The sequence below is a fragment of the Zingiber officinale genome, chromosome 3A (assembly GCF_018446385.1).
Source record: "Zingiber officinale cultivar Zhangliang chromosome 3A, Zo_v1.1, whole genome shotgun sequence".
Classification (NCBI taxonomy): domain Eukaryota; kingdom Viridiplantae; phylum Streptophyta; class Magnoliopsida; order Zingiberales; family Zingiberaceae; genus Zingiber; species Zingiber officinale.
The window spans coordinates 161,130,504-161,150,197 of NC_055990.1; the positions used below are offsets into that span (position 1 = coordinate 161,130,504).

Sequence of the window (19,694 nt, forward strand, 5' to 3'; positions counted from 1 at the left end):
AATTACTTTTTCAGAGGAATAACAAACCTGAATGTCCTTAGTTAAGTGTTCTGCCATGTTCCAGCATGCTACAATTTCTACTTGAGAGTCACCCTCTGTGTTTGTGATTGGGGGTTCCGTTTGGAATTTGGCCCGAATTCCACCATAATTAAACTGCAATTTGTAATATCATTTAACAGAAAAATTCTACTTTATGATCAATTGACATCTAATTTAAGTGATGTGAGAATATGAAAAATTACTTGAACAAAGATAAAAAGACAAACATATGTTGAGTGAGGGTGGCCACACCTGATCCTTAAATAACAATGAATGCCAAAAATACAGAGGCTCAAGCTCAATCCATTCAAAAAGGTCTCTGCAAAAGTCACATTGACTAAAATTTTAAGTAAAAAAATATATATGGAATCAAATTCAAGATCCATATCAATTAAAAAAAAGAACCTTGTTTGTAAAGTTTTCAGCAGAGAATCACAATATGCTGTTGCAGCCAACAGTTCAAACTTGCCAGTGTCGATTATGATCTTAGAGAAGCTCGCGAAGATGATATTTGCTCCTAGTTTTCGCAACTCATAAAGCAGTAAAACAAATACCTTTCTCATGACCTGCCAGTTCAGATAAAGGAAGGACTCTAATGTAGAAAAGACATGAATAAGTGGAAGTTATAGTGATGTAGAAAAAATTTCAAGCCTAACATAAGTAACTAGATCACTACCATAAAAGTGCAACTACGGATTTGGTAAGGAAATTGCGAGGACTCAAAGACCAGAGGTACAAAAGTTTCAAATATTAGTATAATCTCTTGCTCAATCATCAAGCAACCTAATGGAAAAGAACAAGGGGCTTACCATATCCAACACACGGTGAAGTGCAGGGTCATGAAGTTTTGACATGGGGCTGAAAATTTGTGAGAATGCTAGTTAAGAAAACACAACATTAGAATTGTACTACAGATCATTCAACTTCTCACCTGCAAAGCCACTGGTAAAGACGCTGCAAAATTGCATCAGCAAAGATATTACCAGAAGCCACTGCATCTGACATGCATCTTTGAATTAGTTGCTTTAGTACTTGAAATGCAGAAGCGCATCCACTGGCTTCATCATAATCAGTTTCATTAGCAGAAGATGTAGGCTGCAAACCATATTCACCAAATAAAGATCCCCCATCCATTTCTTCAAGTAGACTACTCTTGTGGATAGCATTCACAGCTAGGTGGTGTATCTGCAGAAAGGCATGCATTCAATAAGTTCTGCAGAAAATGTAATTATTATTGTAAATCTAACCTTGAGTTCAACTGCCACTTTTCTATATGCACCGAGATAGCTATAAGCAGGTTGGTTGACCTGTTTTTTAGTCATCATACACCCATAGCAGTTAGGTATCCTGAACATACTCAAAAATATAAATCTTCATAAGATAAAAATAACATTAGCAACTAGTATTACATAAAGAAACAAAATGAGTTTTACTATAAAATAGAACAGAATAATGTCATAATGGATAGGAAAATACAAGCAAGATATTCCTTAGACAGCATATGGTTCTCTAGAACCAACCGAACAAGAAGATTCTCTTATTGTGACTCACTTTTCAATTAGATACTATTTTAAAATAGTCTCCTTTCATTAGATAAGGGATTTTGTGCTCTGATAAGTGGTTCACATGTTTCCACCACCTTGGGATCATGTTAGTGCTTCAAGGCTCTCTGGGGCAAGGAACATTTTTTGGCTTGATGGGTTAGGGTTGATTCCTTCAATTTGTTTTTGGGCATCTTTCCATGCTTACCATGAGGAAGTTTTTGTTGTCCTTTTCGAATAAAATGTACACCCTCCCCTTTACTGTCATTTGCTCACTATATAGTCTAGTTATGTAGGTTTAATTTCTTCTACTCTAATGTACTATGTGTTTGAACCCAACTTGTCATTATTTTTTCCTACTATATTAATTGGATAGGGCTTGTGGATTCTCAAAATAAATTAGGAAATCTTTAAGGTGTCAGAGCAAGGTTGGCTAAGAAACATCATAAATTGCCATATATATATATAGAGAGAGAGAGAGAGAATTTTGTGGATGACAAGTAGTAAACGATAGAAGTTCAATGCTAGTCTTATTAAAAAAAACTATTGAGGGATATGTGGATGATCAAATATTCAATAAATTATGCCAATATAAATATTAGAACTGCAAATTCATGAGACGATAGATTGAAATTAACCTATATTTTATGTCGACATGAGTAGATACTAGTATGAAACAATTTAGAACAACAACGAAGTCTTATCCCACTAGGTGGGATCAATTATATAAATCCTTCATGAAACAATTTAAAAACTGAGATTAAAAACCTTGGGAGTTGGGATATAAAGGGCAGCTAGATGCACGAAGCACCAACCAATGTGGGGTCCCGGAGAAGGGTCGGAACACATTGAGTTTATTATATACAACCTTACCCTACATTACAAGAGGTTGCTTCCACGACTCAAACTCATGACCTCCAGGTCATACGACAACAACTTTACAATTACACCAAGGCTTAGGAGTTGTGATATGAATATAAAATAATATAAATAGTGATTTAAAAAGGTATCTACATGTAAAATTCTCTAGGTTACTTCAAAAGCCTTACTTCGTCAACAAAGCATGTCTCTCCCTCATAAATACCACCAAAATCTGGAATGCCATCATCAGATATCCACAGTACCTGAGAAACAAACTCCAGCAATGTCTTAGAACAGAAGGATAAACTGAGCGAGGAAGCAAAAGACTACATGACTATGAATTTGCAACACAAGCCAAATTTGTTACATAGCAAAACATGTCTGTTGCTCACATAAACCAAGGGAAAATGCGATATAGAATTCATCACAAAAGGGAAACATGACATCACAAACATCAGTTATTGTAGAATATAGCAAATATGTTCTTTCAAAATTCCTAAAAGTTGATACAAACTGATTCCTGCATTTAAATTTCTTCATCCACCTTTCTAAAAAGTCAACGAAATCAGAAAGATAATTAGCACACTAGCATTTTGATACATTAAAGGAAGGCAGCATTAATCAATTCAATTACAGCTATTCTTTGATAAAAGATCAAATGCATCAGCCAAAGAAGCTTTTCATATGTAGCGTAACTTGTGATACCAATTAGTTTCAGCATACTTCAGCTGTTTATTAATGTGAATTAGGAGAAGATTTAACACAAATAAAGTTGATTGGTCAAAGAAGAATATTTAATTACAAGGACAGATTCAGGCTGCAACATTTTGCATTTATGAGTTCATTTAGATAAGCACATAATACATTTCTTTGTCTCACTATTTCATAGAAACCACTAGGTGACAGATGTTAAGGAAAAGTCTTAGACATGCAAGCGAAAAAAAATCCAATGCTTTAAGAACATAGAGTTGGTTTTGCCAGCCTTTCTAGGCCAACCATGTCTCAGTGAGACAGTTGCATTTTAGGTAAGAAGCATGTCTAACAAACATCTGTGAGAAAGCATAGTGGTAACACCTTAAGTAATAGATTCAACAAACAAAAACTTGTATGAAGTAGGTTGCTTACAACCAATAATATCGATGGGCATCAATAAAGAATTAAATGTATCAAAAAGAACATAATGTATAATCAGGGGAGAACTGTCAAACTATCTCCAAACAAAGTTTTATATCTAGTGGAAAGCCAACCTGTTGTTGGTCACGCAATGCCCTAGAGAAGAAGACATCAGCAGTAAAAAGAAGCTTATCAAGCTCGATGTTTCCAAATGGAACCTGTTTGATCACACAAAATTGGCAAAATCTTCTCCATTAGACAAGCCATTCAAACACCAGATCATACATGAAAGCATAAAAATAAGAAAATGAAAATTACATGTGCATATCTCGAAAGCAAAACCCTTTCCATGAACCATTGGGATGATGCCGCACATCTTTGCATGCTAATTTTGCCAGCTGTGACTTGCCATCCAAGAGCCTAATTAGAAAGGAAGTCAAGGCTTGCTAGGTAAGCATAATCATAGAGAAAGCATGAGTATATATGCAAAAAATCTCAGCTCTTGTAGTAAACCTGATAATTACAGTCACTGGCATTACAAGGAATTGTAACACAAGGAAACTCTTGCAGAATTCTTATCCCTGATTTTGTGGCTTGAAAGCCTGGATATTCTATGATAGCGATAGCAGGTTGGGGATGTTGATGCCTAAAAAAAACCAAGGACATTGAATTTTAAATGCTGATATATTCGCAAGATAACCAATATGATAAATGCAAACTTGAGATACTCTGGAAAATTAAATGTTGATATATTGCATGCAACAGAATCAAGTTATACATGTTCACATCTGCTTCCACATTCTAGAAAGCATCAAAACATGATTACTGCATCTCCAATATATGCTAAATGACACGTGCAACTAATTGCTGTACATTTGTGCTAACAAGCATTTGAACAAGAAAATGAAATCTCATGTGGTACTTATAGCTTGGTTTGAGATCTCATGTCATGTTGGGTGGCATAGTTGAAACATACAGTTACAATAAATTATCAAAATATGGTACTAATTGACACAAATATTGCTCTTGTGTCGTCCATGTTGATCGCGCCAATGAGTCTCATCATACTAACACTTGAATAATGTTATATTTTTATAGCTTGTTGGTAAGAAGAATATTTCAAACTTTTTTTTATCTAATTGGTAGTTTTTTTTTTGAAGAGTAAATAAGTTAAATGAAGATTCTAGAAGTAAAATTCATATAAAATCTTTTGTTGGCGAGAGGACTAGGATTAGTTGTAAACATCTCCTACTACGAAGAAAATTCTTCAAGCACCATGATGACTAAAAAAACAACTCCTTGAGGACCATAATGAATCACAAAACATCTCTTCAAGGATCACAAAACTTGAAAGATAGCTCTGCAAGGGTTTTCTTCGGCTTGTGAACAACTCAATGAGCATAGCTAAACAAGTATCTCCTTTAATTTGTGACTCGCTGCTGGAAGTGTTAAAATCTCAAACGACTTCTATTAACTAAGGAAGAGGCCGTCAAACATCTCCTTTACATATACCGTTGTGTTTTCTTTTTCATATTCTTCCTCCTATCCAAATTAATGATCGGCTCTAGGTTCATACCTTTTTACATTAGTCATGAATGAACTCACTAAACACATCTAAGGTATATTACCATGATACATATTATTTGTAGATAATAACATTATTTTGGTTGATAAGACATGTGAAGGAGTAAATACTAAGTTTGAATCTTGGTTGAAAATACTGGAGATAGAGATAAAATGTTTTAGCTTAATAGAGTAAAGACAGAATATATGGAATATAAGTTTAGTAGTATTAAACATAATAAAGTTGTTGCCGTGTGACCTAGAAATCACATATTCGAGTATCAAAAATAGCCTCTTGCAAAGCAGAGTAAGGTTGCGTACAATAGACCTTTCTCCAGGACTCCACAATGGGGGGAGCTTCGCGTACCGGGCTGCCTTTTATTTAAGTATTAGACATAATAAAATAATTGTACAATGGTAAAGTTGTTGCCAGGTGACCAAAAGGTCACGGGTTCGAATCCTAGAAACAACCTCTTGCAAAAAGAAGCTGCGTACAATGGATCCTTCCCTCGGACCCCGCATGACAGGAGCTTCGTGCACCGGGCTGTCCTTTTTACATAATAAAATAATTGTTAAATTAGAATTACTTGCAATTTAGAGCTTTAAGTATTTATGATCAGTTTTGCAAAAGGATGAAGGGATTGATGGAGATGTTTTACATAGGGTACAAGAAGGTTGGTTGAAATAGAGGAGGGTGTCAGGTGTTCTTTGGAATCATAAGCTACCTCTAAAGTTTAAAGGAAACTTGTACAAAATAGTGTTATGTTATATAAAGCTGAATGTAGGATTATAAATCAAGTGCACGAGCCAAAGGTGAAAGTTGCAAAGATGAGGATGTTAAGATAGATGTTGATACAATAAGAAACAAAAGCATTAGACAAAAAGGAGTTGTACCTATTGAGGGAAAACTTTGAGAGACGCATTTAAGATGATATGGGCATGTATTTAAGCATCCAATAAAAGCCCGAATCAGGTGATGTGAGAACATGACAAAAACACACATAATAAAGGAAGAGGGAGACCAAAGAACATTTAATTAGTAACAATAAAACAAGATAAAATTCATTTAAATATAGATGAAGATATAGTAGAGGATTGAGCCGAAAGGCATAGGAGGATCCATATAGCCGACTCCACTTAGTGGTATAACAATTTTGAATGTTATTGTTGTTCCACCCCTCTAAGTCGCCACCAACACCATGTGTTAGCATTTTGACATAACCCAAACCCTAACAAGATTTTAAATTTGATTTACATATAACAACTCGCTAGCATTATGCGCCAATTTTCATAAGTATTGTGAAATACATACACCATTAAGATTAGTAAGTTTTATAATTTGTCTTTTGATTTCCTGTTAGTAATTAACAATAGTAATTACCCTCATTAATTTTGCTAATGTCTATTTGAACAATAATAATTATATATTTTTAAGTAATATAAACAAGCTTAACATTATATCCTAGATATTTCTCAAGTAATTTAAATTTTAAAGACAATTAAAAAAATTGTGAAAAAATAGCTTTACCACATTTTTCAAATATATTTTATAAAGAGTAATTTAAAAATAATTTATATTATAGATATTAATACACTTAAAATAACACAAAGAAACCAAAAACTGCAAAATTTTCAATCATAAGTTAATTAATACTAATAATAATTTTGGCATTGTCATTTTAGAAGAAAATAATAAAAAAATGGATATCAATTGGATTTTATAAGATGTTAAGGAAAAATTACTATCAATTAGAATATGATTTAAGTTCAAATTAATTATTCCAATTGTAGAATAATAGATATATTTTTAAATAGGTATCTATATTTATGTTGCCTTAAATAATTATATCTAGTTGTACAATTAATTCTTATTCATAAGTAAACACAAAATTATAAACTAAAATTTAACTAAAATTAACTCTAAAAATTATATATTAAAAAATTTAAAACATATTTGATTAGACATATTTTACTAATAGATTTTGCATAATGTGTACATTTATGCCTAATTCATATGTAAAATGTTTTTGGATAAACACCGTGGACCTTTTGCTTGGGACACTTCAAAAATGAAGTAAAAAAAAAAACAACCCTAGCTCATGAACAAATTATGTTATATAATGACTTCCAATTTAAAATATTAGGTGATTTATAGGATGGTCGTGAAATTAAACCATATTCTAGCTAATTAGGATTGTCTTCATGATCATGCATCAAATATCATTCCTCCAGGTGTCATATCGTTTTCAATCAACAATCTCTTTTCTTCTTTTTTTTTTTTTGTAGATTCATCATATTTGCATCAAACTAACAGTAAACTGATATAATATAATCAACTTCTTCATATGTAATATATTTCTAAAGATATCAAGTTGAGTTAAAAGAATACTATAACTTCATAAATCATGTACATTGACCATATGATAAGTAAATTAATGATAACTACAAATACCAAATGTTGATATGCAATATAGCGAAGCACTTCATAATGCATAAGCAACTGCTTAGACTGCTGCTTGACATAATGGTATTAACCAAGGATCTAGTTCTAAATTTTGAATATATTCGTAATAATTGATTTAATAAAAAGTAGAGTTTAGCAAAAAAACATGTATCCAACTCATATGGAGTCAACTACATAGATCATGTAGTGTCAGTGATAACTGAGCTATTTGGGGCTGCATCACTTGCATTAAGGGGATATCGGTGTAAAAATAAACTTCCCTAAGTAATTATACTTCAAGCGATTTTGTAGATAAAAATTAATATTCTAGCTTATGAATCAAAGAACAGAGTACCTGTATTCAAGTAATGTACTTTGCAAAATCTTGACTCCAGCTTCAATTGAACGAACATACTCCAGCTGAAAGAATGATAAATAAGATTACCAAAGGTCCAAAGTAGAGAACCTAAACTAATAATGGCAATACCTTGAATGTAATAGTGCCCTTTGTTGGAGGCTCGATACGTAATGTTTGGCAAGCTTCATGAAATTGCTTCTCAAGAATTGATGAGGATAGTTCTTTGTTCTGAAAAGGGTTTACAACCACAACAGATATCGTCGATCTAGGGAAATATATAACGTAGATTGCCCTACCATCGGACAAACTGGCATAAAAATGAAGAAAGAGGTTTGAGGAAAACACATAGTAAGCAAATATGGCACAGTAGTTCAGGGGACAATAAAAGTAGGATAACCGAATTATCCCAACTGGAAGTAAAGAAAAAGAATAATGATTTATAAGATATTAGGAGCATAGTACATTTCAAGATATATGCTTCATATATATAGACAAACAAATCTAATGTTTATCACTTATTCAATGTATTAGTATTTACAAACATAACAAACCATGTTAAAATATGCCCTACAGAAATTGGAACAAAATCATTCCAGACTACCAATGCAACAATTTTATATATAATATGCATTTATAAGTAACATAAATATTCATCAAGAAAATGCTTTAAAAGTCCTGGACCCAATGACAAATTAATGGGCCAGCAGAGTGCACGAGAAAAGGTGAAAAGATTAGATGATGAACAAGATGAAAAGGACAAGAGCAAGTCAATTCTTTTCACATCTGTTCTCTTTATTTCTTTTCCTAATCTATTTCAACCATAAAATCAATGTATCTGTGGAAGCCATTGCGAGTAGTAAAATGTCTCTATGGATGAAGGTGATAGGACAAGTGAACCTCAACCTAACAAAAATATCTCGGCCACCATCAAATTTAAAAAGTAATTTAATTTTATAGCCTATTAAATCTGTTGTCAGTTTCATTCACATATATTCATCATAAAAAAAAATAGTTTCTAATCAAAGCATTATCAATCCACCCTACTAACTCATCAAGAATTTTAGCCAAATCCAGCATGAAATTGATAAATACAAGGCAAATCAAATCAAGCTTATGTCATCAATATTTTTGAGCAATTAGAAATTACTTTTTTATGTCCAATTAATCCAAATTCAAGTTATTCTTCATGTGGCAGCACTTCTTTTGTGTGCACCCCTATGAGGCTTGCTTCTTGGGACACAATGAATTGATTTTTCCTAGATTTCATTGTAAAACCTCTCCAATCAAAATTTTTCCATCAATATTTTTTCTATTTTCATGGTCCATTCCTATTGTTTTCAAACTTTCTTTTCAAAATCTCAAATTTCATATATAAATTCATGTAGCTGCTAATTTAGAGGCATTATTATTACTATATTTTATTACTATTTTAAAGTCTTGTAATTTTGTTGGCTCCAACAACTTAGGATCCTTCCTCATATGATCCTGGGATCCTCAATTCTCCATGCCAGCTCATTCCTTATAAAATCAATCTCTCCCAACAACCTTAAATCAATTATGCACCATTAGAACCACTATAAAAGTCAATGTTCCCAATTATCTACATGACTTCAAAACATTGTTATTAAATTTAAGGTCCACATGAAAATTCTTACAACTATTAGGGAGCTTCAACAAGTTTTCAGTTTTTCATGCCTTTCTAGAGCTTGAGCATGTTTTTGAGTTTGTTGCACCTTGCCAAGTGTACTCTTCTTCAAGAAGGTGCTTTCTGAAGATGCAGTTCATTGTGACAGCATATATGACAGCATACATCATGGATAAAGTGTATATGACAGCATATATCAAGCCTTAATTAATAGTTGTACTGTAAATATATTGTAGCTGTTAATAGTATAACTATACCTTCCTGATTTAGACAGATTACTAGAAATCAGCACGGATTTATGGCTAAAAATCTGTCCTGTAAATCGCTAACATTTTCTATATAATGAGAAGAACTCTCATGGTGAGAGTATTCAATCCAATTGACACGTTAGTCATCTATGCACAGATGCATTTTTGTTTGTTAGTATCTTTTTGGCATCTATTTAATGAATTTTCTGTTTGTGGCTTGTTTTACTATAGCGCACTATGCTGCAGTATCAATGTTACTGAGTTTAGTGCACTAAGATGCTATGTATTTAAGTTACTTCTGTTCTGAAGCCTTGATGAAAAATATTTTGTTCACTCATATTGTTTCCAAAATAAATGATTTCAATTTATAACTTTAGTAGGGAAAATTTAGTCTATAAATTCTACACACAAAATTTAAAAATGTTGCAGGGATGCACATACAGTTGTTCCCAAGTAGTGGACAAATACTCAGATCATGAAATATGCATTATTTAGTAAAATATTATTAAAAAAGAAGAAGAAGAAAACATACCTATGGTAGAGATAAAAGTAGGTAATTGATTGTTCTAGATATGAGCATTCTGTTGTAGTCTTCATATGCAACTCATTAAGGTTCCATCCATCATCAGCATTTTTATGTTTAACAGCTTTATCTAATTTGCATACGCAACCTAGCTGGACAATAGCATGAAACTCCAGTGGCACTTTTGTTTCATATATCCCCTACAAAGAGTTAAAAGTACGAAGATTCAAAATCTCACCAAAAGGTGAATTGTAAATTGTTAGTTGTCTTAAAAAGATAAATATGAGAATTAACCATGGTGCACCGAGCTTGAACAAAGCTTCAAATGAGGAAGGAACAGAATTAAGAAGATAAAGCAAACAAGTAGATTATATTGGGCACGGATAAATGAATAGGCCATGAGTCTATAATGGAGGAGATCATTTCAGGTAACCAAAAGTTTACAGTTGCATTTCTAAAGGAGTTTCTTCCCACCCATTCATGATTACTTGATTTGCCACGAATAGGTCACTATATAAGTCAGACAAATTGCTTGTACCAATATTCACTGCTACATTATAACTACATAATAGCTACCAACTAAATAAACAAAATTGTATTAAATAAAATTAAATATGTTATACAATTATGTAAGAGTACAAAAGAGCAAATATGAAAAAGTTAAATTTACCTAATGGGAAGTAAAAAGAAAATTTCGATAAGATAATAATGAAACTAAATTGTGGAGAAGTGATAATAATTGACAGCTCTGAATATTGTACTATTCTTTTCTTTGAATTCTTATGACGCATACAATCATACTCTTTTTCTTACACCCACTTTACATTTGTACTCATGTTATGGAGTCTTTGGCTTAAAGTTATATCCCAGAATTTTTGTAAAATTCTGTGATCCTTGTGGCATCTCTTAAGAGGTTGTATTTAGTTCAATTCGTTATTGTGTTGTATTTTGCTCTGATATTATTGTAATTTACATGTGGTGAGCAAAACTTGCCTCTAAGAGGGTACAACTCTTGCAAAGTGTGATATGGCCTACGTGTCAAAATATGGTTTAGTAGATCAAATAAGATCTATAGCATATTTGTTTGTACTAAACTTAGTTTCAATGAACTTCCAATGTGCAAGCATACGGGAAACTATCACATACATGATGATATCAAAATGATGATTTCAAGTATAAAATGTATCACATTCACAACTCTTTTGACAAAAACAAGGAATAGTAAAATCAATGTGGTTAAAAAGATAAGTTTGACAAGCATGATTATATCATGCCAAAACTTATGTCTAACTTTACACATCCAATCATGAACAAGGTATACTTCATATCCATCGTATAAAATATGCTGACAGCAAGGAATATTGCCATATAATTTATTTTATGATATTATTACATCCTTTCAGGTATTTTCTCTGAACCACCAACTAAACCATACAGTCATAAACCAAATGCCTACAATTTGCTTGCTTGTTTAGCTTTTTATTTGAAAGCTCAGTTGGACAACCCTAATAACTAGAGCCAAAACACACAAGATGATTCTGAACCAAAGGTTTAGCAGATAAAAGAAACAAGTACTCTCCCAATGTCACCCATCAACAGATCATGTAGTAGTAGTATCAATACCATGAAAAGTGTAGTAATTAGGTCATCCCTAATTTTAAAAAACCTCATTAACTTATACTAAAAGAGTCCAAGTTTTCACCTCAATTTCTGGATCTGCCAGGAGAGCAGCAAATTTCTTGCTTTCAGCCCTGAATTGTTCTTCAGTGATAACAACCTTTAAGAGATTGTACTCAATATAATTAGATTATAAGAAAATTGTATAATATCTTGAGTAATTTTTTTACTTATAACTGTGAAGCAAGCAAAGGAAGGACTATTACTGCTGATTATAATATAGACTAACCAGGAAAGAAATGGCTGAAAGAACAACTTCAAAATCAATGGGTACCTCAATGAGATTGTAGTTAGGTTTGCCATGTGGAAGAATCTTTTTAACACGTCTTCCAGGAAAATCTTCTGTAATAGGAGCCTTCGAGTTTAGATAAAAGACTCTTGGGATCTTTAATGGAATCTTATGCATAATACCATTGACAACAATCCAAGCATAAAAATGCCCAGGTTGTAGTCCTGGAACAAGTTGAACTATCTGGTGCAAAATAATAATAACAACAAGAAGAAAGTAAAATAACCTCAACTAGTAAAACTGAAAGTTCACCTAACAATTAATATCACTTGTTTCTACCTGCCAATGTGACCGAAAAAGAGTTGATCCATGCTTTCTGAACAGATTGTTAACCCCATTTTTCTCGGGCTGCTTGTTAGCTGTGTCAACATGTTCATGCAACATGTTTGAATTGTTTAATCTGAAAAAAAAGATAAATCTTACTGAGCCATTATTGAGAAAATTCTAAATTGGATAAATCTATTAGTTCTTAAGCATTCGATGCAAAATTAAATATTGCATTAGTACCCTAATAATTTTCAATGTATGTTTCGTGCACAAAAATTAATTCATCTTATACTCCAATGAAGAATTTTTTGTCAACCAACAACACTGATCAATAATTAATCATTTACCAAGGCCTGCCAAAGCATACCTATTTCATGGTAAAACTTTTACAATTGTCACTATATGAAAAGGTAAAATGGCACCAGAATAGACTGTGGGCATTACCCATATAATTCATGGTTTGGTGTGTCTAGCTCAGCAAACTTGTGAGAGAAAAAAATAACTCTAAGATTATATAATTAATTGAATAATAAAAAAAGGTCATACTTTCATAGCTTTAAAATCACATGGCCAAATTAAACCTCAGTCAACCCAGACTTGAACAATTCAGAAAATTAGATACAGAAAAAACAAAACACAAACCGACCTGAAATAAAATAAAACTGAAATTCAGACCATGAATTTCTTCTTTCCATTAACTCCATGTATTATTGAATGGCATTTTTATCTCTGTCATAATCATTCATCAACAAGAATTTGATTGCTGACAAGAGGTCATCATCTTCATCAAGGTTGTGTAGTCCAATGAATAAGGGATGTTGCAAGTTAACACGTGGAATAAACATTATTGATATCACAACTACATCCTTAATGTTCAGAAATAACAGGACTAAAGTGTTCATACCAAAACTGCAAGAGTATGACATGCCTAAAACTCGAAGAGCTAAAAGAGGCAAGAATGTCTCCTATTCTATTTAAAATTAAACTAATGTTTCAGTTAATAGATAAGTAAAATGAATGTGTTCAAATCAGTTCTCATGGTATGAGTTGGTGGAGCAAACATTAAAGTTCTTGGAGAAGGATATGCCTATGCTTATAAAATCAAATAATCATCTTTTGTATTGGTCTCTTTTAGCCACAAGGTGGTGCAGCAGGTACTTTACAATAACTATTACTTGTTTCCCTCCCATTATGGAAAAGTACATATTTTATGGACAAAAGGGCATAGTTACTAAAATAGGATTGGATCAGAGGTTCGACCAGAAAAAACTGAGCTTCTCTCCAGGTCGGTTCCATTAAAAGATCAGAGATGCACAAAACCAAACTAAAAAACAGTTCGACAACCAATTTTTAAAAAACTGAGAACCAGCCGGTTTGTACAAAACCAGCTCAATTTTGTCATGACCCCTGTAATGACAAAAATACCAATTTCTAATAACTAAATTATTAAAGAACTAAATGAAATTTGGTTAATATTGTGAGTATTTGCCTGTTTGGTAATTTTTAGATCTGCATTCTACCATGACCCTATGCTAACCACCAAACTGGATAATCATGACGCATGCTTCCCCTCTTCTATTCTCCATCCCTTCCTGCCATGTTAGAGTCTGAACACTGAAGAGGTCACACTACTAGCATTAGACACCCTTTGAACTCCATGATTCCACCTCATCTCAAGCACGGTCATGCCACCATTAGTGACCAAGTCAGTTGATCCTTACCACCTCATGTCCTCAAGCTTCTTCTAATCCATCACCTCAATCATTCATATAGGCTATATGTTCTTGTTACTTTTTATTTTTGCTAGTCATACATTTGAATATATATCATTAGTCATGTTTATTACACCTTCAATAACATCTTCAATGCCATCATACAACAACAACCAATCTTTATCCCAATAGATGGGGTTGGCTATATAGATCCTTCAACACCATTGGACTATATCCTCTACTATATTATCATTTGTATTTAAATAAATTTTATCTTGTTTATTGTTACTAACCAAGTCTTTTTTGGTCTTCCTCTTCCTCATATGATGTGCATATTTGTCATAGTTCAGGGATTAAAATCTCAATTAAGTGCAAGTCCGCATAGGATAATCTTCCCGTTTCGGCAGATAAGCATGCAGAATAGACCTATGACAACAAAGGGACTAGACGTCGCTAGATAGATTCCACAGTATCAACATAAATACTTAATAAATCACATGCTATAACTCCAACACAATAACATCAAATTTAAAATGAGTTCAAAATTACACAACTAATAAAATATTACATATTTATTCTATTTCTCCATAATTTTCAACGCTTATTTTTCATCGGACACAAACTCAATATCATCATTGTGATAAACAAATTTGATTTATTAGAATTTTTAAATAAAATTTTAAACAGTAAAAAATTCAGAATAACAATTAATAATTTTTTAAAAAAATTTTAAATATATTTTTTATATATTTTATTTGGATAATTTAATTAGAATTAATTAAATCCAATTTTAATTTTCCCACCGGAGCATCATGATGCGCATGGACACTTTGAGCAGCACCGGAGGCCTCCCACGACGCCTTCAGCGCCACCAAAAGCATCCTACGATGCTTCTTGTGACACCTCGGGGACGCCTCCAACCGCCTAGCAACGCCGTCTAACACTTTTTCGGTGCGGTTGGCGGCCACATAGCTTGAAATTTATAACACTAACGAAACCCTCTCAAGCGGCCTAGCTTCACGAGATCTAGAGAAAAATTGCTGCATTGCAGGCTCCTGAGCTTCACAATGTGTCAAATGCCACTTTGCGAGCAATCAAGTTTGTGCAGCCTCAAACAAGATTGCTACCAACCTCAAATCACAATATTTAGAAGAAAAATCATCATGAGATCTCAATGTTGCTTTATGACCGCTGAGCATCGCAAGACCTCCAACGACATCACCCGTAGAGGTTGGCAAATATTTCTAGGAACTTCAGCTTGTTGTCGTAGGTTGGCAAAACCTCTTCTTCCTCCCAAGGTCGCATGACTTATTCAGTAGCTGAAGATCAGCAGCAATTTCCAGTGACACTCAAGTTTGAGCCTACCTTTGGCGATGATTTCCAGACAATCTCAGGCTCTAAGTCTCTTCTGCTCTTCTTTTATCATCAAACATGATTTGTTGGCTTGTCAAAGGCATACACAAGTCGTCATTCTTCTAAGAGCAATCAAAAAGTATGGTTTTGAACAAAGGCAAATGGCATTGTTTGGGTTGATTGTTTTGATGGAAAGTTTTGCCTATATTGACTTAAATAGAATATATTTCACATCTTGTTTGTTCTGGTGATGAGCCTCTTCTATTAAGGAGAAAAAGAACTTTCTCTAGCTTACTACTCAAGCAGAAACAAGACAGCAAATTACCTGCGCCTTTTCTTTTCTTCACGAGTGGCTTTCCATTTTCTTTTCTTCATTTCAAGCCAAGCCTGATAGTTAGTTGCCTTGTTCACAATGTCACTTGAACAATTTTCAATAAAGAGATCTTGCTTCACAATATTAGAAAATTTTGCTCCAGATGAAGATGATTGGCTTGAATACTTTTTGTTACTTTCATAGCTATGAACTACTGGCTGAGGTGGGACTGCTCTATCATCTTCTTTGGACAAAATTTCTTCTATATCCACATCAAAAATTTTGTCATGAGCCATCTCATCTTTCCTTGCTGCATTAAAGATATCAACAAGTTTGCGTTGACGAAATCTATCCTCTTTCTCACAAACTTTCTTGTGCAACCAATCAGGATGGATCACCCGAGGTACTGGGTTAGGAACCTGACATGTTTGAGTTTTAGTCTCCAATAAATTAAGAAATTAATTGAGAATGATAACACAGACCTTCTGCATAGCAGCAGGAATGGTGATAATTTTTTGAATATTTGAACTTAGACGTTGCTTGTAATAAGACCAATCAACGATTGTCCGGATGCTCACGTCAGAAGATATTTTACACCATTTGCGTAGATAGAATTTAGCAATCTCTGCAAGCAGATGAACTGCACAATCAATTGTCCATTCAAACTAAACATAATTTCTACCTAACATTATCATAGTACAAGATGGAATCATCAGGATCATTAACCTTCCAAACACTCTGCAATGGTATCACACACATTAGAATGATACCACACACTACAAAATGATACCACCATGCACTAAGCCATACTATTATGTGAAGATAAGAAAAGGAAAAGAAATCACCTGGTTCTGTTTCAAATATTGCAACAGGTATTGCACGCTCACTTACTATGAGATTAATTATTTTGGAATAACAAGTGATGCTATCCTTTAAAGTAATATAATATAAATAAATTCACATACCACTAGCATGAGAAAAAAAATCAAGCATTAAACGAAAAAAGAACTCGCATTGCCAAACTATTATAGTGTGAGAACAACATCATCATCATCGCCATCATCATAATCACGTAGACATATTTGTTGCAACTGTTTGAGCTTAAGCAAATCCATTATTAATAATATTCAAAATCATTAAAACGTTTTGTATTGCGTTGATTGACTGATTCTTTCTTTGGGGTCCCTTTTTCCAATTACATCTTCCACTCTAATCCATTCAACTCAACTAACTGTATAAGTTATTAAATATTGATAGCCTTTGCATAAGTCCATACCATTTCAACTTATTTTCTCACATTTTATCATTTCCATTGTAGCTACACCTTCCACCATGTACTTTCACAAAGTAGAATGATGCTATCAATCATCTATGCATTTCATCTTTGACTACCACAAAAGAAGCAAGCACAATTCAAAATTGAGGTTGGAAACTACAATCCTTGTGATTGAGTGGGTCTAACTGTCCTATAGATGCTTCTTTTGAGTTACCACCAAAACTCAAAGTGTTTTAAATTATTATGAATTTGGAACATGTTAACACTTCTGCATTTAGTGAAAGCTTAATAAGGAAAAATGAATATAGATAATCAAAATTAATAGATTAAAAAATGTTGTGTTGTTTTTATTATTCAATCAAAGGAGAACTAACTAATGATATAGCTTCTACACCAACCAACCAACCAATTCAAAAATATTGGCATCAAACGAAGTCTAGCATTATTATTAGTTCTAACAATTCCATTAATTATTAATAGACAATAGAAACTATTATTATCTAAATCTACCTTCCAAGTTAGAGCATAGAAACAACCATGTCCAATTTTCTATGTAAAATATAAGATATCCCTAAATGCAATAATGAAAAGATGATTACTATATCAAAGATGGAAAATTACAATAGCCGCTAAGAAACATGACAACATAACTCTCTAGACTAATCTTCAAATGAAGTGATAATTGGATTAAACTTGATAATTTCGAATGGAGATATCTTCAAAAACATAGTTGGTAACAATATTCCAAGACAGACTATCTTCAAAAGATGATGTTGGCGACAATCTTCAGAAGAGATAATATAATTTACTTCCTTAACTTCCCTGTCAAATAATATCGCAGCAGGATTCCAAAGGTTTTGCAGACGTAGAGACAAAAGAAAGTAGAGATGAGGAAGTCAATGGCGTGTTAGTACAAGAGGTGAAATAGAGATACCAACAAGAGCATAGGTTCCTCTGTACAAACATTAATAAACAATAGGCTGAAAGACGAGTACTGAGATTCACATGATTGGCCAAGGACAGCACAAATACTCATTAGGCAGCCTGATCTATTGATCAAGTCTTGTTGGCTCAACAAGATGAATGGCTTTTCTAGAGCATGGGATGCAGAGAGTAAATGGTGCTCTTATTACCTATTTTGATGGTCAGCCAAGGGCATGGTGGGTTCCAAGAACATATTGCGAGATGAATACATTCATCAAATAGCAGCCTTTTGTGAGAAATAAGTTCATGAGACATTTTGTTAGGAGTGGCCTTGATTCACTCTCATTGTAGTGTAGGTATAAATTTCTTGTATTCTGCTCCATTTAAGATGTATACTGAATAATTAGTAAAAAGTAATCTTTTACTATAAATTCATCAATTTATCTCTTCTATTTGAACAACTAATAGCTTAATAAGATTTCGTGAAACCATATAAGCTAATTGAAACAAAGATTGGCATTCAAACATCTGAGTTTCCACTTCATACCTCAGAGAGAAAGGTAATGAACAATCTCTCCTCTTATTGATGCAAGCATCAATTAAGCAATAATGAATTAGTTTGTTAACTCTAAAATCAAATCTAATAAAACAAGACTTATAACATCACATCACCTCTATGACCAATTATAATTTATAGAAACTTGTTCCTTTATTGTTGTATCAGGATGTGCATTCTTGTTGTTCTAATTTGCATTTAAGTAGTATTTGCTAATTGACATAGATAGTACAATTGGCTTGCCTGTGGTTCACGGGCAACTATGTATTGGCAATGAAGTCCTTTGTCTTTCACCATTTCATCTCCCAGAAAATCAGCAAGCCTTCTTGCAGTAGTTACTGCCAATGATTTTTGCTCCCCATAGTTGACCAAAGACTTGCTCATTGTGCTTGACTCTGATATGTAATCAAGAAGCTCACTGTCGGCAATATCAATGCCTTGGTTCTACCAAAAACAATAATAAATAAAATTCCAGGCATCAGGTGAAAAAAATAATTATGATAAAAAAAATATTAACACAAAATGATGTTAAGAGAAACATTGTTGCTTACATCTAATAAATCTAACCAACTGTCTGCAACAGATGCAACAGCTGCATAACATTCTTCTAAGGTTGAACCATGGAGAAATTTATCAAAAACCTCTGCCTGTTAAATATACAATTATTTCAAGGTAAGTTTCTGTTAAAAAAAAAATCTATATTTTCCACCAAATCATCTCTCATTCCTCGCACCAAATCTTTTGTCCCATTAAAAGTATTTCTTACAAGAGGCTGTTCTAAATGATATCCAAAAGACAGCAGGATATAAAGCCCCAAGAGCTTGGATCGAAGCCTTGCAGTATTTATCACATAATACAGAAACATGATTTTTCAAATAACAAATTTCATTGCATTAATACACAAAAAATAAAAATGATCATGATCCTGCACTACACTATACAAGGGGTCAAAAGAAAGAGAAATACATTAAGCTGAATAACAGAGATAGGCAA

General features: G+C 33.0%; 1 protein-coding gene across 1 annotated transcript in view; it reads right to left on the reverse strand.

Moving 5' to 3' along the window:
• Nucleotides 1–19,694, reverse strand: part of LOC122053146 (DNA polymerase epsilon catalytic subunit A-like) — a 48,247-nt gene that overhangs the window by 3,185 nt on the left and 25,368 nt on the right. The window contains exons 26-46 of the mRNA XM_042615052.1: nucleotides 19,253–19,348; nucleotides 18,923–19,145; nucleotides 16,791–16,835; nucleotides 16,428–16,570; nucleotides 15,958–16,364; nucleotides 12,580–12,700; nucleotides 12,286–12,483; nucleotides 12,037–12,111; nucleotides 10,344–10,534; nucleotides 8,048–8,225; nucleotides 7,916–7,980; nucleotides 4,068–4,200; nucleotides 3,873–3,974; nucleotides 3,689–3,772; nucleotides 2,630–2,704; nucleotides 1,287–1,346; nucleotides 971–1,224; nucleotides 849–897; nucleotides 445–605; nucleotides 292–358; nucleotides 28–153 (exon numbers count right to left, since the gene is read on the reverse strand). Of these exons, the coding sequence (XP_042470986.1) occupies nucleotides 28–153; nucleotides 292–358; nucleotides 445–605; nucleotides 849–897; nucleotides 971–1,224; nucleotides 1,287–1,346; nucleotides 2,630–2,704; nucleotides 3,689–3,772; nucleotides 3,873–3,974; nucleotides 4,068–4,200; nucleotides 7,916–7,980; nucleotides 8,048–8,225; nucleotides 10,344–10,534; nucleotides 12,037–12,111; nucleotides 12,286–12,483; nucleotides 12,580–12,700; nucleotides 15,958–16,364; nucleotides 16,428–16,570; nucleotides 16,791–16,835; nucleotides 18,923–19,145; nucleotides 19,253–19,348 (2,853 nt within the window). The remainder of the gene's footprint in view (nucleotides 1–27; nucleotides 154–291; nucleotides 359–444; nucleotides 606–848; nucleotides 898–970; nucleotides 1,225–1,286; nucleotides 1,347–2,629; nucleotides 2,705–3,688; nucleotides 3,773–3,872; nucleotides 3,975–4,067; nucleotides 4,201–7,915; nucleotides 7,981–8,047; nucleotides 8,226–10,343; nucleotides 10,535–12,036; nucleotides 12,112–12,285; nucleotides 12,484–12,579; nucleotides 12,701–15,957; nucleotides 16,365–16,427; nucleotides 16,571–16,790; nucleotides 16,836–18,922; nucleotides 19,146–19,252; nucleotides 19,349–19,694) is intronic.